Source organism: Giraffa tippelskirchi, chromosome 10, assembly GCF_054371585.1.
Source record: "Giraffa tippelskirchi isolate mGirTip1 chromosome 10, T2T-mGirTip1v1.2.pri, whole genome shotgun sequence".
Classification (NCBI taxonomy): domain Eukaryota; kingdom Metazoa; phylum Chordata; class Mammalia; order Artiodactyla; family Giraffidae; genus Giraffa; species Giraffa tippelskirchi.
Genome location: NC_137284.1, coordinates 7,132,651 through 7,158,417, shown reverse-complemented (window position 1 = coordinate 7,158,417; position 25,767 = coordinate 7,132,651). Strand labels below are relative to the sequence as shown.

Below are 25,767 nucleotides of genomic sequence, written 5' to 3'. Positions count from 1 at the left end.
TTCAAAAACCACGAGTAGAGACACGATCTGATTTATCAGTTTCTGGGAAATGCCCTCTGGAAGGAAGGCCGGCAGCGCCAGAGAGACCCAACATCTGCCTGTGAGCCAGGCGGAACCGGCAGGGGCGCCCTTGGAACATGGGGCGCGGGGAAGGGGTCTACGGGCCCGAAGGGTCCCTGGGTCCGAGCCCCGAGTCGGGGCACCAGCGAGAGGCCGAGCTCGCCCCAAGTGTTGGGCGGAGACCCCTCGGTGATTGCAAAGGTCCAGGCCGAGGGTGGTGTCAGCGGCGGCGCTGGGGCACGCAGGCTCCATGTGTGCGGCTGCGCGCGAAGCCAGCTTTGCAGACGCAGCGGTAGGAACCGCTCGTGTTCACGCAGCGTTCGGCCTTGCATAGTAACCCGCGCTGGTTCAGCTCTCGGCACTCATCGATGTCTGCAAGTGGGGGTGACAAGTGAGGACTTCACGAGGGCGCCAGAGCTGTGCGACCCGTTGGTTTCTGGTCCAAGCCCGGCTTCTGCAGGTCCCGACCCCGCCCCGCCCCGCCCTTCGCCCCGCCCCGCCCCGCCCCGCCCCGCCCCGCAGCGGCCCCGCCCCCTCGGCGCGGCTCACCGACGCAGCGCGCGCGGGACGCGTCCAGCTGGAAGCCGCCGGGACACTCGCACACCGCGCCGCCCGGCCGCGGCACACAGCGGCCGCTCACGCAGCGACATTCGTCCGAATCCTCCTCTGAGCTGTCCTCTTCTGCGCGGGCCGAGAGAATGAGACGTCAACACTGCTCCCGGCGATGGCCGCGGACCCGCCTCTGTCCCTCCAGCTACACTCACCTCTAGCGGGCTTCCCTAGCAGCAGGGGGCTCGTGTCCCAGAAAGAATTACTCTCACTCTGCGACGTCGGGCACTGGGACCCTGAGAGGGGCAGGAGGCGGTCAGCAGCCAGTGGCTTTGATTCACCTCGGCTCCCGCCCCCAAACTCCCTCCGGGCCAACCCCTCTCGGTCATACTCACCGGCGCCGCGCGGCGGGCACGGACGGCACTGGGCTCCCCAACCTCGACCCTGGCGACAGCAGCAGTCATCGAAAGTGAGGGCGGGTCCGGCCAAGGGGCCCGCACACATGCCGTCCTCTCCGCGCTGGCCCCAGCACACGTCCCGCCGCTCCGGGGCACGCTCTGCGGAGGGGACCCGGCGTCGGGGAGGAGCCCAAAGCAGGGACCGCCCTCCCCCGCCCCCATCCACCCTCGTGGGAACGGCGGCCCCGGGTCTCCACGCGGCACACAGGGCTCTGGAGAGCCCAAGACGACCCTCCCCCTCACCGGCTGGGCTTTCGGGGCGCTGGCAGTCGCGGCCTGAGGGTCCGGGTACCCAGGGCGGGCGGCACTCGCAGCGGTAGGAGCCGGGCAGGTTGACGCAGCGGCCAGGGCGGCAGGCTGTGGGGTCCTGGCACTCGTCCACGTCTGCGGGCAGCAAGTGGATGGGTGGGGATGGAAGTCACAGCTTGGCTCAGCTGGCCTCCCTCCCGTTTCCCCAGAGGGCTGACCCGGGCCTCACCCATCTCTTCTGGGCTCAGACACTGGCGCTGCACCGGGCTGTACTCGGCCGGGGGAGTGCAGGCACAGCGGTAGCCACCGCGCGTGTTCTCACACACTCCGTTCCGGCAGTTAGACTCGTCCAAACACTCGTCCACGTCTGAGGGGAGGAAAAGCGCGAGTGGTAGGAACTGGCCTGGAGTCGGGTGGTTGTGCGTGTCTCCTGGCTGCTTTCCCGCGGCCACGGGGGCAGCTGCACTCACCCACGCATTCCAGCAGGTTCGAGTCGTAGTAGAAGCCGTGCTGGCAATAGCACTCGTAGCCGGGCTGCGTGTTCACGCACTTGCCCTCCTTGCAGATCTCCGCCCCAAACAATATGCATTCATCGATGTCTGCAGAGCGACAGGCCGTGGGCGCCCGCACCCTCTACCTGCCGGGCCTCTGAGGCCCCGCAGCAGAGGACCTGGGGGTGGCGCTTACCGTGGAAGGGCGGAAAAGTCTGCTATGGCCTTGTCCCAACGCCTACTTAAGGTGATGGGCGGGGCTTGGCGGAGGGGCGGGGAAGTCGGTGAGAGAGTGGGCGGGCCTTACCCCAGTACCCGCCACTGACAAGGAAGCACTGGAGGGATCGGGGCGGTCCAAATCTCGGAGGGTGGAGCGGGGCGAGCCAGGTGGGCGGAGCCATGTTGGGGCTTACCACGGTGGGCTGGGATGCCATAGTTGACGATGTTGTTGTCCTGGGTATAGCCCTTCCCGTCTGGGCAGAGGCTGTGGAACTCAGCTACGGGGAGACAGTGGCCGTGGGAAAGGAAAGGAGCAGGATTGAGCACGTGCGTGCTGGCCGTAGGGCCGGAGCTCTCGCCTCATCTCCCACCAACTCAGGAAGGGGCCTTCTTCCCCAATCCGGCACCCAGTGAAGAAACTGAGGTTCTGGAAAGGGAAAAGGCCCGCCCGGCTCCTGACCTGAGCTGTAGACTGGGCAGGGATAGATCTCGCAATGGTCGCCCCAGCCGGCCCCCAGCGAGCAGCAGCACTCTTGCTGGGTGACGTTGGTGGCCAGAACACTGTCGCAGAACACGGTGTCATCGAAGTTAAGGTAGCACTCCTTCTTGTGGTGGGGCTGCTCCACCTCTGAGGGGAGGGGAGAGCAGCTCAGGGTCTGGTACCATGTCTTTGCCTGTTCACATTGCCCACCAACCTCTTCCCTCTGTGCCCCCACATCGCCTGGCTCCCCTTAGCTGCCACGTGAAAGCCAAGCTCCATTCTCAGTGTGGCATTCAGGGTCTGCCTGAGAGGTCTGGCCCCGCCGGGCTCTCCCAGGCAAAAGAAATTTCTTCCTGTTCCTCACATTCCAGAGGGTGGGACCAGGTACAACTCTGAGTCCCAACTGCAGCGTCTAGATTGAGGAGGGAGCCGAGAGGGCACTCACCCTCACAGCCGTGTTGGTCCTGGGTGGGTGTGAAGCCCTCATCACAGATGCAAACGTAGGAGCCCTGCAGGTTTTCACAGGCGCCATGGGGAAGGCACAGGCCTGGGTCCTGGCTGCACTCATCTATGTCTTCAGGGAGGAGAAGAGCAGAAAGAATCACTCAGAGGGAAACCAGCCCCTCTCTCCCTGGGGGTGGGCCTCAAGGGCTTCACACAGCCAAGAACCTGAATTTCCACTTTGACTTCAAAGCACACACAACAGGAAAGCCACTTGTGTCTGTCTGTGCACGTGGGTAGATGTGTGTACATTCGGTGCATTGTTCTTCACAAACCCTAACAGAAGCCCTAGCTCTCAGCTCAGCATCTGGGCCTTTCAGTTTGGTCTCCCAATACTTTTGTCTCATCACCCTTTGCTCTAAACCACTAACACCCTCAGCTCTCTGTCTAGGGCACAGGTATCTACTCTTCCTAAAAACACAACTAGCTCTGCTTCCAGATCTCTGTGCTTTGCAAATACTCTTCTTTGGCCTGGTAAATACCATCCTTTGCTTTTCTCTGCTTAGGGAATCTACTTATGCTTTAGGGAAGCCTGTTTATACTTCAAGTTCCAATACAACTGTCACTTCTCTGTTGCAACTGATCACTAGTCCAGACCTCTTTTGGCACCTAGCACTCTGAATTGTAAGACTCCCTAGCAAGGAGCCCTGGGTTATTGCTCAGTATCTAGCATATAGCATAGAATCTGGCAAATATTAGATGCTCAGTAAACTCTTGTTGGATGAATGCATTGAGGGGTGAGTTGGCACATAGTAATAAGCATCATCTAATTACTGTCATTATTACTGTTATTATTTTCTGTGAAAGAGTAGGATGAATGAGTGGATGGATGGATGGATGGATGGAAAGACAGATCAACAGTGTGTCTAGGAGATGACTTCTTGCTGCCATTGCTCCTCGGGAGTTTTCAGCCAATCCCCCCATACCTTGGCATTTCCGGCCGCCTACCAGCCGATGCCCCTGGGGACAGAGACATCGATAGGAGCCATTGGTGTTGATGCAATCACCCCCAATGCAGGCTGCAGGGAAGTCACACTCATTGATGTCTGTAGGGAATCAAAGGGGTGGAGAATCTCAGGGACAAAGTCCACTCACACGGCCCAAGGCTGCCAAGGCTTCTGAAGAGCCCTGGGTAGGGCCCACACCCCATGACCATCTTGGATCTGGATGGGGGCTGGCCATGGGAGTGGTGGGCTTGTTCACAGGTGGCCCGTGGGGTTGGGGCCTGCGCAGTGAAGGTCTGGGACAGGGAGGAACAGGCCAGCCCCCCAGCTTGAGGCCTCCCCTCACCCTCGCAGCGGCTCCGGTCCCTTGACAGATGGTAGCCAGAGAGGCACTGACACTGGAAGGACCCTGGCGTGTTGGCACAGATGCCGTTGTCACACACGTCCCCAGCCTCACACTCGTCCACATCTGTGGAGCACAGGGGCCGTCAGAGGGCTAGGACGGGGTGGTCCTGGGTCTCTGCTCCCCTCTTCTCACTCCTGCCCATGGCCTGGAGCACCAGAGCTCAGGCAGGTGGAGCTAGAAACAAGCATGGGCCCCTCATCCTGCCCCTGTGTGGCACACCGTGCCCTAATGACCAGGCCAGGTGCTGGCAGGAACCCTGGGCCATTTCTAGTTCCAAAGAGCTCAGGCCTCCCCATCCTTCATCCATTCTCACCAAACAATCCTCCCCTTCTGCCCCCGGCTCCACGGCCCCAGCTGCTCTCGTGGCTGCTCTTGCCCTTCCTCCACTGCCAGGGCTCCCTTTGTAAGTAAGCTTCCCTATATCTTCGTTTTCATGGAATAATTTCTTCCGCTTGTGCGGCAAGGGGACTTGGCTCTGAAAGCACGCTTCTGTGCAGTCCTTTCTGGTGGGAGCTGGTAGTCACCCACACCCCAGGCCCCTCCCAAACCATGCACTTCCTGAAGGACACCTGAGGCCCACACCAGCCCCCCACCTCTCTATTGCCATCAGCGCCCACCTTCCTAGCGCTTCTCCCTTTCCCTCTCTCTTCCTCTCCATCCTAGGTGTTTTCAACATCCATTTGGACAGCCAGGCCCAGACTCTGATCCAACAGCCCTGCATCCCTCAGTGTCCACGACCTCCGCTTCAACGCCAGCCACTCGCTATCAGTACAAGGGACTGGGAGCTGCCCCCGCCATCCCCACACCCGGGCATCTCAGACACGGCTCCCTTCCCACTGCCTCCGCTGCTGTTTTCCGGGCCCCTCCTCCACCTCCTCTCTCCAAGGGCCCCTGAACATCTCTCCTGCCTCCTCTCTGCGCCGGCAAAGTCAGAGCCCTAGCCTGCTTCTCAGGATGCCAGGTGCTGAGTGGGGCTGAGGCCAGCCACCACGTGGAGCACCACGGACCGCTCCACTCCCCGTGGCCTCCAGCTGGGCCAGATCCTCGGCGTGGCCGCACCACCCTCTCCTCCTCCTCTCAGGCCTTGACACGAGGGAGGCCTAGGGAGCCCCCGTGCCCTTCAGCAGGTCCAAACTTGTGCCGTTCTCCTCAGCCTACAGCCTCCACCCTGCTCACTCTTGCCCACCTGCTGCCTTGTCTTCTGGCCTCTCGTCAGGCCACAGAAGCTACCCTGCCAAGGCCACCTTCTCGTCTCCCCGGTTAGTTCTTAGTTACAGGACCTCTCTATTGCATTTAGCGCATCTCCTCTGCTCTCGATGCCTCCCCTCCCCAGCTTCTCAGCTAGTGCTCCCTGGGCCCCCCAGGACCCCTGCTCCCCCATCTCCCGCTCCTATTCCCCTGCCTTCTGCCGACCTGGCAGTGTCCACAATGCTCCCCTCACTGGACTCACCCTCCTAGACTGCACTCCATGGCTCCACGGCGCCTCCTAGTGTGCACCCCAAGGCTCCACGGCTCCCCCTACTGTGCACCCCAAGGCTCCACAGCCCACAGTCGCAAGTGGGTGTGTCTGGCCCAAGGCTTCCAATCTATACCACCCACTCTCTGTGGGCATCACCAGCTGAGAGACCCACAGGGACCACATGCTCAACTGTCCAACATGAAACTTAATGTCTTCCTTCTCAAACATGCCTCACCCCCAGGAACCCTATCCCAGTGAGCAGCACCCACTGAGTCACCCAAACTAGAAACCTGGAGACCCCTTACTCCTCTTTCTCCTTCACCTTGACATCCAGCTAACAAGCCCAGGTAACTCGGTTTAATATTTCTCTAATATCACATCATCTCATGACCATCTTTGAGGCCACTATTATTACATCTGTCACCACCTCTGTCCTGAGTCTCCACCAGACCTACAGTCCCTCTCCACAATGGGCATCAGGGAACTTTCTAGAACAAATAGCAAATGTTGTCATTCTTCCACTTAAAATGCTTCAAGTGCCTCCTAATACCTTCAGGGTGAAGCTCAACCTCCTGAGCAGGGCTTAGGTGGGCACTTCAGGGGGTGGGAGCCTGCCCCTCACCAGCCAGCCTCAGCACCACTTTCCTTGTACACTCTGTGCTGGTGTTCATAGAGCCTGGCACGCTCTTCCCTCTCTCTTTTCTTTGCTTGCTAGCTCCTGTCGATCCTTTAAGACAACTCATGCCTCCTCTTCGCCTAGTCCCCCTGAGGTTTCCCAGAAACACCCAGACTCCATTGAGGCCAACAGCCCTGCGCTCTACAGTTGGTGTCTACGGTTCTCCAGTTTCTCTGACTCCCATCCCTCAGCCTATCTCCTGATGCAAAAGAAACATTATTGTCGGTGGGGGGAGGGGACTACTGACACTCGCTTTCTTTTATATCTCTCCCACTCCATATTCAAGTAACCGTGCTTTGCAAACGCAGCTTCAAGCCTTGCCTCGTAAGATCCTTCCTACCTAGAAATTCTGCAGCCCCCTCCTCCGCCAGGTTGAGGAGAAAGTGAATGAGTGAGTTAATGAAGGGAAGGTGTCTGTGAATTAGCTGTCTCCCGCCCGACAGATGGGGTGACCCGGTCCCCAACTTCGACGCTCGAGTAGGTGGCGGGTGGCAGGGCGGGGAGGGCTGGAGCTCACCCAGGCAACTGCGGCCGTCGGGCGCGGGCGCATAGCCCTGGGCGCACGTGCAGCGGAAGGACCCCGGGAGGTTCTCGCACCAGCCGGGAGCGCAGGGGTTGCCCTCGGCGCACTCGTTCACATCTGCGGCGGAGAAGGCTCGCCTCGGACCCCGCCCCACTGGACGAGGTACTGTGAGGGGATGGGAGACCCTCCTTCCAGGATGGGGGGTTCCCCCGCTCCTACACGGGGGAAGCCGGGTTCTGGGGCCTACTCCAACGCCAATAGCCCCGCCCCATCACCGGGGCAACTCCAGAAGGGCCCCGCCCTCTTGTGATCGAAGCCCCGCCCCTGACCCCGCCCCCGGACCCCCGCCTCGCCCTCACCGCGGCAGGCCCCGCCCCCCTGGCTGCGGTAGCCCGGCAGACAGGCAATGCACTTGAAGCTTCCAGGTTTGTTCTCGCATTTGCTATCGGGGCAGGTGCTAGGGTCTCGGCACTCGTCGATGTCTGCTCAGTAGGGAGGAAGAAGACTCGTTTGGGGACAACGTTGCCGGCCAGGTGCTCAGGGGCCTCAGCAGGGCCTCTCTCTGTCACGGATCGACCAGGCGAAGCGGGCCCTCTGGGTTCCAGACCGAAACCTCCGAGAGGCCCAGGGCTGGGCAGAGACGGGAGTGAGGCCCTCCGCCCCCACCCCAGGCCGAGGCACCGCTGAGGACCCGCGTCGGTCCGGATGGGTCTTCCCCACCTTCGCACACGGGCGGTCGGGAGGCTTTGAGCCGGTAGCCGGGGTAGCAGTTGCACTTGTAGTGTCCCGGAAAGTTGATGCAGAAGCCGCCGTCGCCGCACAGGTGGGGCTTGGCGCACTCGTTCAGGTCTGAGCGGGAGGAAGGGGGCGCGAGGGGAGTGCAAGGCGGCGGTGGGGATGACACGCGGTCGGGAGAGCCCCCTGGGTCAGCCAAGCCCCGGGCCCGCCCCAGGCCACGCCCCCCGGCCACTCCGTGCTCACCCACGCACGAGCGCCCCCCGGCGCCAACGTGCAGGCGGTAGCCGCGGTTACAGTGGCAGTTATAGGAACCGCCGGTGTTCATGCAGATGCCTCGCCCGGCGCCGCACGGCTCCGCCTCGCACTCGTTCACGTCTGAGAAGGGCGCGCGAGCGGGGAGACGTCAGAGGACGGTCGGGAGCCAGGGCCACCCCCGGGCCACCCACTCGCCACGCTCACCCACGCAGTAGCGATGCTGCGGATGCGACCGGTAGCCGGGATTGCAATGGCAGGAATAGTCCGAGGGCCCCGGGACGCACTCTCCGTGGCCACAGATGTTCTGGTTCAGTCGACACTCGTCTGTCTCTGTGGGGGGCCGCCGGGGGAAAAGGGCGGCAGGTCAGAGGGGGCAGGCAGGGAGTATTCACTTTCTGCCACATTCCCAGGGAAGAACTGGACACCCCATCACTCTCGACGCCGATACCTGAGCCTGGTCGCACTATGATTTCAGATCTCTGTACAGCCATGCCCCGCCATCCTAGGATTCCCTACACCTCTATCACAGATAACCGCAACATCACAACCCCAAGTAGCCCCAAACCATGATCCCAGGTCCCTGGCATCCCCATCTCCTCAAGTTCAGGACCCTTGATACTTCTCTCCCCACTTACTCTGACTCCAGTCACCTTAACACCTCAAACCCTGCAGCCTCAGTCACACCAATATCCTCTAGACCAGCGAACCAACACCCCTTGCCTTAGGGACCCGGCCCCCCCACCGCCTCATTCCAGAAGTTTTCCTCCCCCTCCCAAGGCAGGCAGGAGCTGGTTTCCTGGGAACCCTGGCTGGCACAGGTGAGCAGACCCTTACCTTCTTTCCTAGGATTCACAGTACTCCCTGCCTCCCACCTCTTCCTCCTTGTGGCCCCTCCCCTGAGCCCTGCCCCAGGAAGCCCCAGGCAGCCCTGGCCTCAGGCTGAACTCCACTCCCTCCCAAACGCACCTGGCCAGTGGGGTCTTGCAGGCTGTTCTCTCTGCTTAGAGTGCCTGTCCCTAGGCTCCTTAATACCCCATCCTCTGATAAGCCTCCCCAAGTGCCTCTTTCTCCACATTCCCACAGCCCCCAGGATGTCACTGGGTTATCCCAGCCTGTGCAGATTTCCTGGGCAGCCACTTTCCACCAGGAGCTCATCTAGCCTCCAGTTTTCAATCGGGTTGGTGGCTTCCTTGTGGCTGGAGTCCAAACAGACATGGGCTTGAATTCAGCTCAACTGTGTGACCTGGGATCAGCTACTGAACCTCTCTTAGCCTCAGTTTTCTCATCTGGAAAATGAGGCTAACTGTGCCCACTTCACAGAGTACAAGAAAGGTAAATGGTATTTAGTATGTAAAACTCTCCAGTCAGTGCCTGGCCCAGGGCAACTGTTCAGCCATAGCTAGCAATTATTATGATGCCCCAAACCATGCAGACACTTCCCACAGCCTTTGGGATCAAATCCAAGCCTCTTAAAGCTCCCTGAGCTGGCCCTCTCCTAGTTCAGAAACACTGATCTGTGTGTGGTTTCTCTCTTCTCCATGAAACCAGGGTTTCATGTTCCATGCCTTTGCCCAAACTTCTGCCCAAACCGGAATGTCCTTTTCCCCAACCTGCTGGCCCATTTCTTTCCCACATTTTGTCATTAATTTCTAACACTCTTAAAAGCTCTGTTCAGAAAGCCTTCTCTCATTGCCATTCTACATATGATCACAACACCCAGACTTTCTTCTTCTCTGATTTACTTTTGTATAGACCTTATGAGACACACTAGATTTGGACTCATTGATCTGTTTGCTGTCTGTCTACTCCACAAGGACAGGGAATTTTTGTCTGCTTTGTTTACTACTGTGTCCCCAGCACGTAAACAGTGTCTGTGCCTAGTAGGTGCTCCATAAATATTCATTGACTGTAAATGCCTTCAGACTGGCCTGACCACCACACCATCGGGATCAGTTGAGGGCAGAGTGGCGTCTCAGAGTGCTGCACCCCGAGGCTTCCCCAGCCCCCAGCCCAGGGTCGGGCACACAGTAAGTCCTTACTTGTGAGGGTGAGGGTGTTAGCCTTCCGGAAGGATTGGAGGGGGTGAGCGAGGAAAAACCCTAAATTGGGGGCGTGGCTTACCTGGGGCGTGACCTAGGTGGGCGGGTCTTACCTGTGACTTGAGTAGGTGCGATTTCCACCGCACTGCGGGACGGGGGCAAGTCGGGCAGGAACTGGGGCGGCGGGGGCCAGGAGATCAGCTCTGCGGGCAGCAGCACACGACCATCAGCGGGTGAGAAGGCTGAGAGAGCCGCCCCTCTCCCCGCAGGTCACCGGGCCGGCAACTTCACACCCAGCTGCACCGCCCCCTGGTGCCTAAGATGTGAACTTCCCCGGCAGTGACAGCCCTTGAGGACCGGTTCCTACAGGGCCCAGCTCACCCGGGTAGGGCCGGGCAGGAGATGTGGTGACAGTCGGGTGGCTCTGCTGCGCTGACTGCTCTTCAACCACTGGCTGCGGGCGACAGCAGCATGAACCCTCTGTGTCTCCTTGGCCTCCCTGCCCCTCCCACCTGGGTTCTCATACTCACTGAGTCTGTGCTCACCCCTAGAAGGGAAGAAGATGGGGCCATTAAGTGTTGGGCTGGGAGAAGGGAGTCAAGTCTGGGATTGGCAGTTGGGCATGTGTGGTCAGAGTCCCTAAGAGTTCAAGTATCATGTCTCTGGGTCAAGCATCAAGGGTTCGATCCTGATGTCTGGGAATGTTTTCATCACAGGTCAGTGAAGCAATAGCTGGACAAGGTCCTCCGCTTGGGAGGTTATAGCCAGGGTCAAATCCCTGGGTCAGGGGTCAGAGGGTCAGATCTAGAGCGCATTTGAGCTGCATTAATGCCCTGATCTGGAATCAAAGGTGTTCTGGTGTCAGAGGATTGAACCTGGAGGGCAATTAATGATCAAATCCCGTGGATCAGGGGTGACATCCTAGGGTTAGTTACAACACTGGTTAGGGGTCAGAGTATCAGCTCTAGGGGTCAATGCTAGTCTGGGATTAGGAGTTAGAGGTTAGACTCAGGTGCTATCTGTGGGTCAAGGGTCAAGCTGTCAGACCTAGGGGTTCTGCAACTGTCAGGAAACAGGAGGGATCGGGCCAGACCTCTTTCTTCCTCTGTGTCCTCAGGTGGTGGTGCCCGGCTGGGGCTCTCAGGCAGCTGCTGGGGCTTGGGTGGCCCATCGGGGTGCAGGAAAAGGGAAAAGTCACTTTCGCCCTGAATGGTGAGCGTCTGGTGGGAGGTGAGGATGTGGTACCCCTTCCCAGCTGGGCAGATCTCTTTGAAGGCAGCTGTGGCCAGAGCAAGGGGTAGTCAAGTGAGCCTTTCCTGGAGACATAGGCTCACAGACAGCTCCCCAGCCCCAAAAGCCCCTGGCTCACCAGTGCCATCAGCCGGGCAGCGCTGGCACCTGGCACCCCAGGCTTTGCCGACGCTGCAGCAGCAGAGTTGACGGGTGAGACGTGTGGTCAGGGGGTGCTGGCACTGGTGTTCAGGGCTCACCAGGCGGAAACACAGGCTCTTCTCCTCCGGCTTGTCTGCTACAGGGGCCAGTGGTGGGCATGGGCATCTGGGCCTGAACACTGCCCACGTCCCTCTTCCCAGCTGCTCTAGACCTCACCTCTCTGGCATAGGAGGCCTCGATTCTCATGTGGCCCCTGACCCCACATGACCCTGAATTCACTTGACCCCTGAAACCTGTATTATTCTGACCTCATGTAATACCTGAAACTTCTGTGACCACTGAACCCATTGATCCCTGATTCTAGCTGTTCTATACTTTATCCCTCCCACTTATCAAGCCTCTGGTCTCATATGACCCTGCCTCCTCATAACCCCTGACCCCATGTGACCTCTAACCCCAGATCTCATGCAACTCCTGAACCCATTGATCCCTGACCCCATCTGCTCTAGGCCTTGCTCCTCTAGCAGTCAACCGTTGACCCCACTCTGACCTCTGTGACCTCTGATCCTTACTGTTTGGAGCCTTACTCTCCCACCCATGCTTGGTGACCTCCAAGGACCCCTGAGTCTCACCAATGCACTGTGTGCGGGAGGGGCCCAAGCTATGGCCAGGTGGGCAGACACAGCGATAGGAGCCAGGGTTGTTGAGGCAATCACCATGGCGACACATGCCTGGCATTGCACACTCGTTGATGTCTGCGGTAATGAGAGTTTGGTCCCTCCAGGCCGGGCCCTTGGCGTTGGGCCCTTCGATGCGGTGCACTTGGACAGAGGCGACCTGCTCCAGGAACCTCAGGGTTCTACCCCAGCCCCACCTCCTCCCCCACCACCACCCTAGTGACAAATGGCCCATACCCTGGCAGTGTGTGCTGTTGAGCCTCTTGTAGCCCTGGGGGCAGTCAGTGCCCACCTCCCCACGTACAGGCCCTGGCTTCTGCACCCCTGTGTCTGCAGAGAGAGGAGAGCATGGCAGGAGAGGACACGGGGGCTGCGGAGAGGGAAGGGACGGCACTGGGTGGGGGAGTGGGGTACTGACGGGAACCAGGTGGGAAGTGAGAGGCTCAGGCTGCAGGGCTGGGAGGGGCTGCGGAGGGAGTGCCCCGTGGGGAGGGGCAGAGATCTCACCGAGCCAGGGCACTCACACTGCAGCTGGGGGCACTTGTGGCACTTGCTCTGGCCCCAAGCGGTGCCAATGCTCCCGCAGCAGTCTTCCTGCTTGGTGAGGCCCGGGAGGGGGTTGCTGCCACACTAGGGAGAGGAGCGTGGACAGGGGTCACAGGCTGCCCAGCCCCCACCTGGCCTCCCTCCCGACTCAACCTGCAGGACTCCCTTCAGTTTTGAGCAAACCCGGTGGATTGGAACAGGGCGGCCCTGAGAGGCATCTTTGGGTTCACTCACGGGCTGCTTGGGCAGCGTGTCCTGGAAGCAGCGGCCCAGGGGCTTCTGGGTGGGTGGCCGGGGATGCGGGGGCTTGGGGTGCGGCAGCAGGTGCTGGGAGGGGGCCGGGCCCTCGGCGTTGGGCCCTTCAATGCGGTGCACTTGGACCGAGGCCTCCGGCGGGTGGTGGACGCGCACGTTCACCACGGGGGGCGGGGCCTGCACTGGGGGGCGGGGCACGGCGGCTTCAGGGCTGCCCCGCAGCGCCGGGTGTCAGGTGGTGGCGCGGAGCTCCTCCAGGGCTGGCCCCCGCCCGGGTCCTGCCCCCCGACCCCCAGTGCCCGCCCACCTCGGCCTCCCAGGGTCTGCCCACTGCCTGGTACCTTCCGCTGAGATCTGTCCTGGCCCGAGGGGCACCAGGAAGGTCGCATGCTGAGCGGGGGGCCCCTCCCCGGGCCCTGGCGGATCGGCGATCACCTGGACCGCGTACATGGCGTGCTTGCTGGCCACAGACTCGCCCTCTGGAGCCAGGGGGGGCAGCGCGCCCGTGGACAGGGCCCCGGCCCGGCCAAGCCCAGGGCCTGAGCCGCCAGCGCCTCCGCCAGCACCTCCAGCCGGCACCTGGCAGAAGCGACCCGTGAAGTCCGGGGGACACAGGCACTGGTTTCGCGAGGAGCACTGGCCGCCGTTCATACAGGGCAGCGGGCACACCACTGGGGAAGAGAGGTGGGTCAGGGCTCAGGCAGACCCCTGTGGCCAGCGCCCAGACCCAGTCCCTCACCCACATCCTGTCTCTTCCTTTCCCTCCTCCCTACTTCCAAGCCACCCACTGGTTCTGTCGTTCCTGGGAAGCTGGCCTTAGTAACACATCAGATACACACACATGCTACCCTCTAGGTCCCCCAACATCCTATACCCTTGGGGCCACTGGCATCTTGAACTTACATCCTAGCTAGGAGACCCTGTGCCAGCTGCGTGACCCTGAGGACTGACTTCCCCTCCCAGGCCTCAGTGTCCTCATCTGTAGGGCGGTCCCATCTATTAAATGAAGCAAGGCCTGTCCAAAACTCTGCACAGTGCCTAGTACACAGAGGGTGTTTAATAAGTAGTAGCAGCTGATGATGATGGTGATGGACTAGCCTTTCCCTCCCCTTGGGCCTTTCCTGGACATCCAGTCTCTATCTAGTGCTTCCTTCTCCTTGCCCCTCAAGCCTTCCCCTGACTCAGCCCTCTCTGGGCTCTCCCTCCCTCTGTTCACCCATCCCAGGGCCCGCACCTCACCGCTGCCAACTTGAGCTGTACTCCTCTGGGACCTCTCTTAAGCAACTCCACCCAGGGGACCCTGTCAGAAATCAGCATCCTGCCTCCCCACCTCTTCTTGGCCTTGGACCACTACCGGGATCCCTGCCTGCCCAGTCATTCATAACTGAACCCTGAGGCTCCAGTTCCGGCCTCTGTAATGTCTCATAATCCATCTTCCCTCCTCCCCGTGCCCCCTGCCCCTCCCCTGCCTGTCCACATCCCGAGCACCCCCAGAGACACTTGCCTCAGGCAAAGCTCCGGTACAGTCACAGCCCTGCTCCCAGCTAGCTTCCCTGCCTGCTCTCCGTGGCCCAGAAGGAACCTTCTTTCGGCCCATCCCAGTCTGCTCTTTCCATGTGCACCCTACGCTCCAGAACTCATCTCCTGTTTCCTAAAAACGTGCCACATCTTCTACTTCCCTGCCTTGACCCATGCCATTTCTGCCCACTCAGAGCCTAGTCCCCATCTGTGCATATTCACATCATATCCTTCCAGCCCCTCCCCCAGAAGGAGAGCCTTTCCTCACATCCCACCCACCCTCTGCCTCAGCTCTGGGTGCCAGAGGAGGTGCTGGGAGAATGAATGAAGGAGTGAACTCAGGGAGCTTATGGGATGTCTGTCTGTCTTCACACACTCACATCTGAAATCCAGCCTTGGGGACCTGTGCTCATGCACCAAGCCCAGCCCCTCTCCAGCCCCTCACCCAGGACTGCCCTCACTTCCCAGGATGGGGAGGTGGGGGTGCTGCCCCCTGGACACCTGGAGGGCCTCGGAGGGATGGCCCACATGCAAGGCCACTGGGGCCTGGCTACGAGCATCCCAGCCCAGCCCAGCCCATCCTGCCCAGCCTCTTGGGGCCAGACTCTCAGGGCAGAAGGGGTGTGTCCTGGGCTGGGGGAGGCAGGATCCTCTCCTTCCTGCCTCCCAGTGAGTCACCCACAGCGGTGAGGGTGACCTCCCCATGACACCCGCCCACTGTGGCCTGGGCACTGAGCCTGAGGGATGTGGGCAGCACGGATGGAGACAGCAGCCTGGGCAGGATGGCCAGGGGGCTTGAGAGGCCGGGCCCAGGGACACTCACATGCACAGTCATCTCATCACACACACACATGCACAGACTCATTCTGACACCAACACATGCTTACATAAACACTCCCATACTCACTGCAGACGTGCACCCAAGATAACACAAAGAAACCTGTACTTGAGCCCAGTGTGCCAGCCCAAAGCCCAGGCATACCCCTGCGTATATGCCATGTGCAAGCACATGTGCACACACAGACACACAAACACATCTTAAGGGAACCGTGAACCACATCTGTGGGGCTGTAGCGGCTATGTGAGTATAGGAGTGTGTAAGAGGGGCTGTTTTGCTGGTGCCTTCGTGGGCCTGGCCTAATTACCCTGTCCGGGAGGGTAATTACTGCTGCGACACCTCCCCCAGCCTGGCCCACAGGGCCCTGGGGGAGGAGCGCTGAGCCCCAGGCCTGGCCCTTTGAAGAACGATGTTGGGAGAGGGGTGGGCTCCAGGTGGAATGGGGGAGTTTTCAGGGTTTGGGGGGTTGGGGGGAGACTCTGAGGAGGAACTGTTCAGAGCTTCTGGGGGAAGCACAGATGGGGCATCAGGAAAAGGAGAGACCGAGGATCCAAGCCAGCCCCTACCTCCAGGCCTGCTCCCCACTTGTTAAGTCTCAACGCCCCTCTAAGACCGCGCCAGTAACTAACTCCCTCACTCCCAGCCAGAGCTTGGCTCCTCCTCCCAGGGAATGCAGGTGTCTACCGCTGGCAGGCCCTACTTGAGACATTTTTTAAAGACTTTTCCTGTTTCTTCCAGCGAGTCTGTTTCTAGGGGGAATACTTAACCCTTCTCTGAGACCTGCGCCAGCTCGCATCCCCGCAAAAGCCCCTGCCTGTCGACCTCGACTCCCTCTCAGAACCCAGCACTTTCCTAGAAGACTGTGCCATCCAGGGCGCCAGCATGACCTTAGGCCTCAACCCCAAACCGAAGCTGTGAAGTCTAGGCTTCCACGCAGTCCTCCCAACTCTGGCCCCAGCACTCCAGCCTCCCAAGCCCCCTGAAGCCCCTGGGTCCCGCAGCCCTCCGGGTCCGCTCTCTGAACCCACGGTCGCCAGGGTCACAAGGCCTCCGCTGCCATGTCTCCCGCGTGGGCTCCCGGAGCCGGCCTTCCCCGCGCCCCCCGCCCGCGCCCCCGGCCCTCACCCACGCGGAAGCCGGAGCCCGTGAGCGTGTCGGTGCTGTGGCCGTTCTCTCCGATGAGCGTCATGTTGGAGCCCTTCTGACAACTGTCCCGACACTGGCCCTTGAGACAGGTCCGCTTGCAGATCACCGGCGCAAAGACCACCTTGAAGCGCTCGCGGGCCAGCGCCCCGCCCCCGCCAGCGCCCCTCTCGCCCGCCGGCCCCCCCTCTGCCCCGCCGCCCGGGCCCAGCAGCAGCAGCAGCAGCAGCGCCAGCAGCCCCGCCGCCCCCGCCCCGCGCATCTCAGGGGCCAGGCCGTCAGCAGCCCCACGGGGCCCGGGCATCCGGGGCCGCAGGACCCGGGGGGCGCGCCCGGGCGGGGGCAATGGTCCCGACGCCCGCGGGGGATAAGCAAGCTGGGAGCTCCGGGAGAGGCGTAGAGAGGGCAGCGAGGGACAGGATGGGAGGAAGCGCGCGGGGAGGGGACTGCAGGCGCGGGCGCGGGCCCAGTGAGAGGCAGAGAGATGGAGGCTGGACCGCGGGGAGCCCAGAAACTTCCACCGCCCCGGGAAGGAGCCCAGCCACGAGCCGGGGCCGGGGGCCTGCTGAGGCCCCAACGTGAGGCCGGAGCGAGGAGGCCGGAGCAAGTTGAGGCGGAGAGGAGGAGCGAGGGGAGAGGAAGGCCGGGCGGCCGGCCCGCTCCGCGCCTCCCCCGGCCGGGCTGGGCTCCCGCGGCCGCCGGGAAGCAGGGAGCGCGCGGGGCGGACGCAGGGAGAAGTGAGCAGTTGTTTTCCCTGGCTGGAGCGCGGCGCGGCGGCGGCGAGGGGGGCTGGGACGCTGGCCCCGGGCCAGGGAGACAGTTTTTTTCTGTTTAAAGCGTCGTCGCTGCCGCCTGGGGGAGCGAGGGTGTGCGGGCGGGTGGAGGCTGGGGGGGCGGTCCCCGCCCCAGATGCCCGCCCCGCCGGAACCCGCTGCCGCCGCGCTGGGCCCGCTCCAGCGAGCCCTCACCTGGGACCGCTGGCCGCCCCGCCGGATTCCTCCGGGTGGGGCCTGGAGGCCCGCGCCCACCTCCGCCCCGCAGCATCCAAGTGGGAAACCGAGGCTGGGGGAGGAAGACGGGCCGGGCCCGGGGGTCGCGCGGCTGGTGGGAGGCCAGGTGGGGCTGGAACCCAGGGCTCCCAGCCGTGGCCCAACCTCCCTTGCACATGCGGGGGTCTCACCAACCCACAGTCACTTCTCATGAGTACCGGTCCAGCCCTGCCCACTGGGACTCAAGGAGGGGGCACCCCTTCACCAGGGCCTCAGTGGGGTCCCAGGAAGAAGTCCATGGGGTCCTGAAGAAGAGTAGATAGAGCAAAGTGTGAAATCCAGATTGCCTGCCAACCCCCAGTAAATGGCTTCCCGGTGCCCACCCTGCCCCCGCCCCTTCGCCTTGTCTGGCCAGGCTGGCTGGGCTGGCTCTGGGCCTCAGACACACTGGAATCGCCAAGGTCTGAGCTCAGGGCCTGGCCCCCTTCCCAGGCTAACAGCCGGGAGGAGGGGGGTGATGCTTGAGGGCCGGGGGCTGGGGAGGGGCACAGTCAGGCCCCAGGGCAGGGGCTGGCAGGGACTGGGGAAGGGCCCTGAGTTGGGTCAAGGCTGGAGAGGAGCCAGGCCTGCCCACTGGTCTGGAAGGGAGGCCCTCGAGGGCTGCAGTGGCCTGGTGCCCAGGCCATATCTCCGGGGGCCTGGCCAGGAAAGACCCCTGGATTCAGTCTCTGACTCACAGAACTCAGTAAGGGGTGAGTGTGACCAGGGTACCTCCGGAGCGGGACACAGCCAAGACAGTGTGACACCCTCTCTCCGAACAGGGGTTGCAGTCTGAGGGAAAGGGGGTTCAGGTACGTGACTTAAGGTACACCTGTGTAAGGAACTCATGGCTTTAAATTTGAGGGTGGGCTTATTTGGGGTGACTGAGGGAGACTCTTTAGCGGACCCCTGCCCAAATTGCTCAGTGAGCTCAGGCCCTGTTCAGATAGACAGGTGTTGGAGGAGTAAGATGGGGGCAATCCCGTGTCCCCAGGGGCGATAGGAGGGTGTGTAAGTACGGACAGCCCCTGCACTCCCTCGGGGTCGTCTCTGGTCTCACACTGAGGCCAGGAACGGTACTGATGCTCACCACCTGCCAGGCATGGGGCTAAGTATTTTCTAGTCATTTTTCCCTCATACTCATCTGAACCTGACCCTCCTCTGCCTACAGTAGGGTGTGACTCACCTTGGAACACAGCATAAACAGACTAGGGTTAGAGTCCTCATCTCTCTGAGCCTATTTTTTTACCTGTAAAATGGGGATCTAGTCATTCAACAAACAAGGAACCTCTTGCATGCTCTTTTAAAAAAATTAATTAATTAGGCTTCGCTGGGTCCTAGTTGCAGCGTGCGAACTTTGAGTTGTGGCATGTGGGGTCTAGTTCCCTGACCAGGGATCAGACTCAGGCCCTGCGCATTGGTAGCGTGGAGTCTTAACCACTGGACCAGGGAAGTCCCCAACATGCACTTGTTAACAGGTAGAACCAATCGCTGCTTTCCTGGAGCTTCTGTACTGGAGGAGACAGAGACACGACAGATCAATTCGCACCTGACTGAGGCTGTGTCAGAGGTCGGTGCTAAGACAGAGAAGAAGAAGGAGCTAGGAACGAGAGCAGTGGTGAGACCTGAAGTCCAGGAAGCCCCTCTGACAAAGGGACTTTTAAGCCAGGAGCTGGAGGAGGAGCAGGAGTTAACGGGTGTGCGGTCCGCCCAGCGTCGGGGGAAGGCTGTAGGAGGCCTGAGGGATTGAGGGGAATTGCGGAGGGGACAGTTAACACTGTCATGCAGGGGTGGGGGGTAGGAAAGAGATTCATTTCTTCCAGGAGCTGAGACAGGGCCAGCGGAGCAACAGGGTGGGGAGGCAGAGAGAGAGCATCCGGAGGCGGAGGCGTGAGGCCACGGTGTCTGAGTTTTATTTTCATCGCAGTGTAACTGTATCAGAGCAAGAAGGGTGTTCTTGCCATCTTCCCAAGACAGACCACACAACCTGGACGTGGTGGAGATGTGTTTGGGGGTGGAATCCAGGGACTAGGTGGAGTGGAGGGTACTGGAGAGGCAGGTGGTGTGAATGGTTCCTAGGTGTCTGTCTGAGCCCCCTGGGCCGGCGAGGAAGGCGGCAGGGGAGAGGGAGACCCACAAAGGAGCGTGGGTTCTGTTTGCAACTTGCTGCGTTTGAGATAGAGCCTCCCTGGGGGCTCAGATGGTAAAGCGTCTGCCTGCAATGCGGGAGACCAGGGTTTGATCCCTGGGTTCGGAAGATCCCCTGGAGAAGGAAATGGCAACCCACTCCAGTATTCTTGCCTGGAAAGTCCTATGGGTGGAAGAGCCTGGTAGGCTATAGTCCACGGGCTCGCAAAAAGTTGGACACGACTGAACGTTTGAGATTGGACATGACTGAGAGCTTGAGATGCTTTTGGACGTGACCGAGAGTTTGAGATGCTTGTGTCATCCAACTGGAGAGGTCTCAATCCAGATATGTGGAGCTGAGCCAGGATGCCTGCCCTGGAGACACGGGCTCGGGGTCCTCAGCACACACGGGCATTTATAGCCACGGGAAAGGAGGGGCTCCGCTGGGGAGAAGAGGTTCAGGGAGAACCAGGGAGGTCACCACCCCCAGGTCAGAGAGAGGAGGCAGAGTCTGAAGTGACTCAGAAGAAGCAGCTGGAGGAAGCTCAGGGAAGAAAACCAGGAGTGTGATGTCAGAGAGCCCAGAGGAGCAAGTGTTTTGGGAGGAGAGCATGGCCAAGGGTGTCTAATGCTGCTGACAGAAGGATGGAGGTGAGGCAGCCTCTGTTCCAGGACTGATGAGGGGGCTGAGTGACTGGGAACCATGAGGGCCAGCACCCAGCCCCGTGCTTGGCACAGAGTGAGTGCTCCATACATTTACTTACCGTCATTACCAGACTCCTTAAGCCCGTTAGGGCTTCCCTGATAGCTCAGTTGGTAAAGAATCCGCCTGCAATGCAGGAGACCCCGGTCCGATTCCTGGGTTGGGAAGATCCTCTGGAGAAGGGAAAGGCTACCCACTCCAGTATTCTGGCCTGGAGAATTCCATGGACTCGTATAGTCCATAGGGTTGCAAAGAGTCAGACACGACTGAGTGACTTTCACTTTCACTTAAGCTCATCAGGGGCACAGTTGGAAGCAGTGGGCATGCTCGTGTGGGTAATGAACGTTAACTAAAGCCTGGAGCCACAGAAGCTGGAGCTGAAGGGGGGTGGTGCTGCCCTTGGGAGCCTCGGCCTTCCATAGACACTGGCAGTACCTGTCCTCCTGCAGCCAGCAAGGAGGGAACTCTGGAAATCATATTCCTCCTGTCCAGCCCAGCCTCCCAGGGTCCGAACCCCAAAGGAAGCCTGCAGGCAGCGGGGCTGGGGAGGCTACAGAGCAGGCAGGGTTGGCCTCGGGGCATGCGGCCTGGCGGACACAGACGCAGAGTGGATCCGCAGGGCTCACTGCAATGGCGCAATCAGGGAGTGTCTGTAGCGTGTCCACCTTTTCTCTCTGCATCTCCTGTGTCACCACACGCAGGCACCCCAGCTTCCTAGAACCTACCAGCATGCCTCCTAGATGGAAGTTCTTCTGTAAGTCCAAGGACACCATGACCTTTGTGCTCAGTCCAGATCACCTTGGCCACCTAATGGGTCTCCACACCGCCATTCCTGCCCAGTCCTATCCCTCCTCCACCTGCTACAGGACTCACCTTTTAAAACCTAATTCCAGGACTTCCCTGCTGGTCCAGTGGTTAAGAATCCACCTGCCCATACTCCAGTATTCTTGCCTGAAAAAATCCCATGGGCAGAGGAGTCTGGTTGGCTTCCTAACTTATCCAGACTGGAAAAAAATAAAAGGATCCACCTGCCAATGCAGGGGACACAGGTTTGATCCGCGGCCTGGGAAGATTCCTCGTGCCGCTGAGCAACTAAGCCCATGGGCCACAATTATTGTGCTCTAGAGCCCAGGAGCCACAACTACTGAAGCCCACGCAGTTACAGCCCGTGCTCCACAACAAGAGAAGTCACTGCAGTGGGAAGCCTGAATGCTGCAGTGAAGGCACAGCACAGCCAAAAAAAAAAACTGATTTTCAGTGGACTTCCCTGGCAGTCCACTGGTGAAGACTCTGCACTTCCACTACAGGAGGTTGGGTTTAATCCCTGGTCAGGGAACTAAGATCCTACACAATGCAAAGCGTGGCCAAAAAAAAAAACAAACCTAATTCCAACCATGTTCCTTCACAGCTTATAAAACCTCCAGCAGCTTCCCTCTTCTCACCTGGCCTGCAAGGTCCTCTGTGCCTCCCTGTGGGCCTAGCCTTCATGTCTCTAGTTCCTGCCTTCAGGAGGCATTTCAAAACAGCTACCCCCAGCCCTTTGAGTCACATCCCCTGTTTATGTCCTCCTGGTCCTCGTCACAGCCTGAAGCATTCTTCTCTATGGGTTTGATGACTTATTGTCCATCTCACCGCCCTCCCAGGAAGCACAACCTCGCCTCCAGATTCTAGCATGTGACCTGGCATGCAGAGGGCACTGAAGTTTATTGACTGATTGAATGGACTGAGACAACAAGGCTGTGAAAGATGAAACAATTAGACTTGGTTCATCTGGTGAGTAAGATATGGGGATTGAATGTAAGCTGGCCTGATCCAAAACCCAAATGGCATTCCTGAGAGGAGGAAGGAGAGGAGTCCCACAGATATTCTAAAAATAGAAGGGTGGGGCCCTGAGGGCAATAAGGGGCTTTGCTTGGAGGAGGCAAGGAAGAGCCCCAGGATGGCAGCCGGAGGAATGATCTGTCTGCCTCAACATCAGGGAAGGGCGCCTTTGTGCAGAGGGTTTCTTGAGGCCCAGAGACGGCAGGGACTTGGCCAAGGTCACATTACTGGGTGTTCCCAGGTGGCACTAGTGGTAAAGAACCGCCTGCCAATGCAGGAGACACAAGAGATGCGGGTTCGAACCCTGGGTCGGGAAGACCCCCTGGAGGAGGGTATGGCAACCCACTCCAGTATTCTTCCCTGGAGAATCCCATGGACAGAGGAGCCTGGTGGGCTGCAATCCATAGTCACAAAGAGTTGGACATGCCAGGATTCAAACCTAGGGTTCCTGATGCTTCCTTAGGGGCATTGTCTGGATGGGGTGGCCCCAGCCCGTGTAACGGAAGTTAGGTTTCAGAAGGCAGCATAACGCAGTGGTAGTTTTCTGGAATACCTGCTGTGAGCATTGGGAAAATTCTTCATTTTCTCTATGCCTCCTTCCTCATTTTCAGACAAGGAAGTAAAGCAGCTGACATTCATGAAACCCTTGGTGGATGCTGGCCACACAGTAAGTCCTCAGTATATATTACCTCTTTTTCTTTTCTTTCTATCTTTTTAAAAAGATATTTATTTTTTTATTTGGCTGTGCTAGGTCTTAGTTGGGGCATGTGGGATCGTTTTTAGTCTTGGCATGAAAACTCTTAGTTGCAGCATGTGGGATCTAGTTCCCTGACTAGAAGTCCAACCCGGACCCCTGCATTGGGAACATGGAATTTCAACCACTGGACCACCAGACAAGCACCTATGTTAGCTTTCTTCATTATTATCTGGGCCTGGGGTCCAAAATGGGCTGCAGGTGGGAGCTGGCTGCGCGGGAGGACGGGGAGAATACCTCTGAAAGAGGGCTGACTCTATGTCAGGCTCTGTGACAACTCTCTGAGTTCTGAATGTCTTTGGGAAGCTTCTAGGCTCTGAAGAAAGAAACAGCTCTGGGGTGGTAGGTTCTAAAGGTGATGACTGGAAGTTTCAGAGGCCTGGAGGGGACAGATCTGCCCTGAAGCATCTCTCTCCAAGTGATGTGGAGTGGCCATCCCTGAGTCTCGCTGATGTGTCCGCATGGTGATGAAGAGCATGAGAGATGGGACTGGAAAATGAAATGAACCAGGCTTCATGCTTGATCAGCCAGAGGATCTTCAGCCCTGCCCCTTGTCTCCACCTTCCGAACCCAGGAAAAGTCCACCGGTGAGAATCTGACTGGAGACATGCGCGGCCTGGGTGGAGGCCCAGCTCTGCCACCTCCCAGCAGAGTGATTGTGAAGAAATCTCTTAACCTGTCCAGGCTTCAGCTTCTCCATCTGCACGTTGGGGATGATGATAAGACACAACTCACGGCGCTGTCCTGAGGCTTAAAGGAGGGTAATTCAAGCTCTTAGCACAGTGTCCCGCCCCAAGATAAAATACACCAAAAGTTCCTCTGAGGGGCTGCTGACACCGACTGCCCTTTGAGCATCCCCCTGTGATGATGACACTAAAACAGGGACTAGGAGTTACTTGTCAACAGTGTGTAAGTTGGACTTGCATTTGTGTTTAGTTACATGTCAGTTACAGGCCTGAGAGAAAAGGACTCGCCTTGCCTCATTGGCACAGGTTTAGAAATCTCACATGGATTGTGGAAATAAAGTTTCTGTGGTGTTTGAAAAAAAAATACACCAAAAGTTGAGTATTATTATTTTTTATTAGGCTATTTTATTCATCTTAATTAAATTATATATATATATTTACATTTTTATTTATTTATTATTTATTTCTTTTTTGCTGCACTGGGACTTCATTGCTGCACTCGGATTTCCGCTAGTTGCAGTGAGTTGGGGCTACTCCTCCTTGCGGTGTGCAGGCTTCTCATTGCGGTGGTTTCTCTTGTTGCGGAGTATGGGCTCTAGGGCTCGGACTCAGGAGTTGTGATACACAAGCTTATTTGGCCCATAGCATGAGGGATCTTCCTGGTGTGCGTGTGTGCTAAGTCACTTCAGTCGGGTCCGACTTTGTGCGACCCCATGAACTGTAGCCTGTCAGGCTCCTCTGTCCACGGGATTCTCCAGGCAAGAATGGAGTGGGTTGCCATGCCCTCCTTCAGAGGATCTTCCCGACCCAGGGATCGATCCCACGTCTCTTACTTCTCCTGCATTGGCAGGCAGGTTCTTCACCACTAGCTCCCCATGGGAAGCCCTGGATCTTCCTGGACCAGGGGTCAAATCCATGTCCCCTGCATTGGCAGGTGGACTCTTAATCCATGGACCACCAGGAAAGTCCGAGTATTATTAGTTTCATTACTGTATCATCTAGCCCTTTCTTGTTTCCCAGAAACATCAGGCCAATTCACATTGCAGTGAAAAACAAGAAGAGTTGACGCCTTTTGGATGCCCGTTAGCCTGATGATACACTAACACCAGTTACAATGCTCAGAGCCATGGCTATAAAACATAGGCCACCTGTTGCCACGAGACCCTGATCCACCAAATGCATCAGTTGAGGTGGGCTTATAACTGAGCTGTGTGTGAATATGCCCTGGTGGGGTGTGCTGTCACTCAGGGTCAGGCCTAACTACTGCCATGTCCACCGTGCCACGGGCAAGGACAAATGCTGGGCTCGGCCGTGAGAGGGTACGGAAGGGTCCAACTGTTTCCCAGACAGCTGGGCTGCCCACCGTGACTGCTCTGAATTGGCTTTACCACCAGCGCTCCTGAGACCTGTATGCTTTCCTTGTGTCAAGGACTGTGATGGGTCTGAGGTTCTACCCTACCTGCAAACACCAGGGAGCCTGCCACAGGTTCGTGGATGCTGGCAGAAGACAGGAGATTCTTGGGTCAGAGACAAAAGACCTCGTTATTCATGGCATAGTGAATAGCACAGTCACCAGCATATTGACATCAGTCCTCTGATCCCCAAGTCCTGGGGGTGGCACCAATGGCCTGGGTAGATGCCTGCACACAGTGGATTGTGGTATGGGAGCAGGCCCTAAACTTAAGGACCTATATATATTTTTTTTAACAATTCTTGTTTGTTTCTGTATTTTTATGTATTTGGTTATGTTGGGTCTTAGTCGTGGTATGCAGGATCTTCGTCGCATCATCGTGTGGTATCTTCCATTGGGGCACATAGGCTCTCTAGTTGTGGCACGTGGGCTCTGGACTGCGCAGGCTCAGTAGCTATGTGGCATGAGCTTAGCTGCTCCGTGGCATGTGGGATCTTAGTTCCCTGACCGGGGATTGAATCTGAGTCCTCTGCGCTGCAAGGTGGGTTCTTAACCACTGGACCACCAGGGAAGCCCTCCCAGGTTTTTTCTAATGGGTGCCCTTTGCTCTAGAGGGAACGTCTATCTCAGTCTGTCATGGCTGTTCACAACATCCTAGGAAGAGAGTCCAGGACAAAGGCAGTCAGTGCCTCTCTTGCAAAACGTGCAGAAACTCAAAAGGATCCCTGGAGAATTGTCTTACAATAATATCCACCCCCCATTTCTACACTGTCTTGCCTTTTGGTGAATTTTTCTACGAGTTCACCGCTCTGTTGGCAAA

General features: G+C 58.7%; 1 protein-coding gene and 1 long non-coding RNA gene across 5 annotated transcripts; one reads left to right on the top strand and one right to left on the bottom strand.

Annotated features, from left to right (window-relative positions):
* Positions 1–15: 15 nt before the first annotated feature.
* Positions 16–17,273, bottom strand: LTBP3 (latent transforming growth factor beta binding protein 3). Of its 3 annotated transcripts, none has more exons than XM_081532379.1 (28): positions 16,400–17,273; positions 13,260–13,589; positions 12,898–13,100; positions 12,642–12,747; positions 12,355–12,447; positions 12,073–12,195; positions 11,418–11,576; positions 11,142–11,327; positions 10,579–10,595; positions 10,430–10,502; positions 10,162–10,251; positions 8,214–8,339; positions 7,998–8,129; positions 7,737–7,865; positions 7,376–7,498; positions 7,011–7,133; positions 4,299–4,421; positions 3,935–4,054; positions 2,953–3,081; positions 2,487–2,654; positions 2,221–2,304; positions 1,787–1,915; positions 1,546–1,683; positions 1,311–1,451; positions 1,005–1,166; positions 825–905; positions 610–741; positions 16–432 (listed from the first exon to the last, which is right to left on the bottom strand). In XM_081532379.1, exons 1-28 carry the CDS (start codon positions 16,719–16,721, stop codon positions 281–283), a joined length of 3,894 nt encoding a protein of 1,297 aa, XP_081388505.1. In that variant the 5' UTR covers positions 16,722–17,273; the 3' UTR covers positions 16–280. The 3 variants fall into 3 exon arrangements, with proteins under 3 accessions (XP_081388505.1, XP_081388506.1, XP_081388507.1); XM_081532380.1 differs by having other exon boundaries at positions 11,418–11,573; XM_081532381.1 differs by lacking the exon at positions 1,311–1,451.
* LOC145522970 (uncharacterized) lies at positions 8,738–23,900 on the top strand. Of its 2 annotated transcripts, XR_014066275.1 has the most exons (7): positions 8,738–8,827; positions 9,932–10,036; positions 11,166–11,260; positions 18,924–19,063; positions 21,919–22,048; positions 22,708–22,763; positions 23,157–23,900. It is a non-coding gene; the product is annotated as an uncharacterized LOC145522970 (long non-coding RNA). The 2 variants fall into 2 exon arrangements; XR_014066276.1 differs by lacking the exons at positions 8,738–8,827; positions 9,932–10,036; positions 11,166–11,260; positions 18,924–19,063 and adding an exon at positions 16,896–17,154.
* Positions 23,901–25,767: the final 1,867 nt, after the last annotated feature.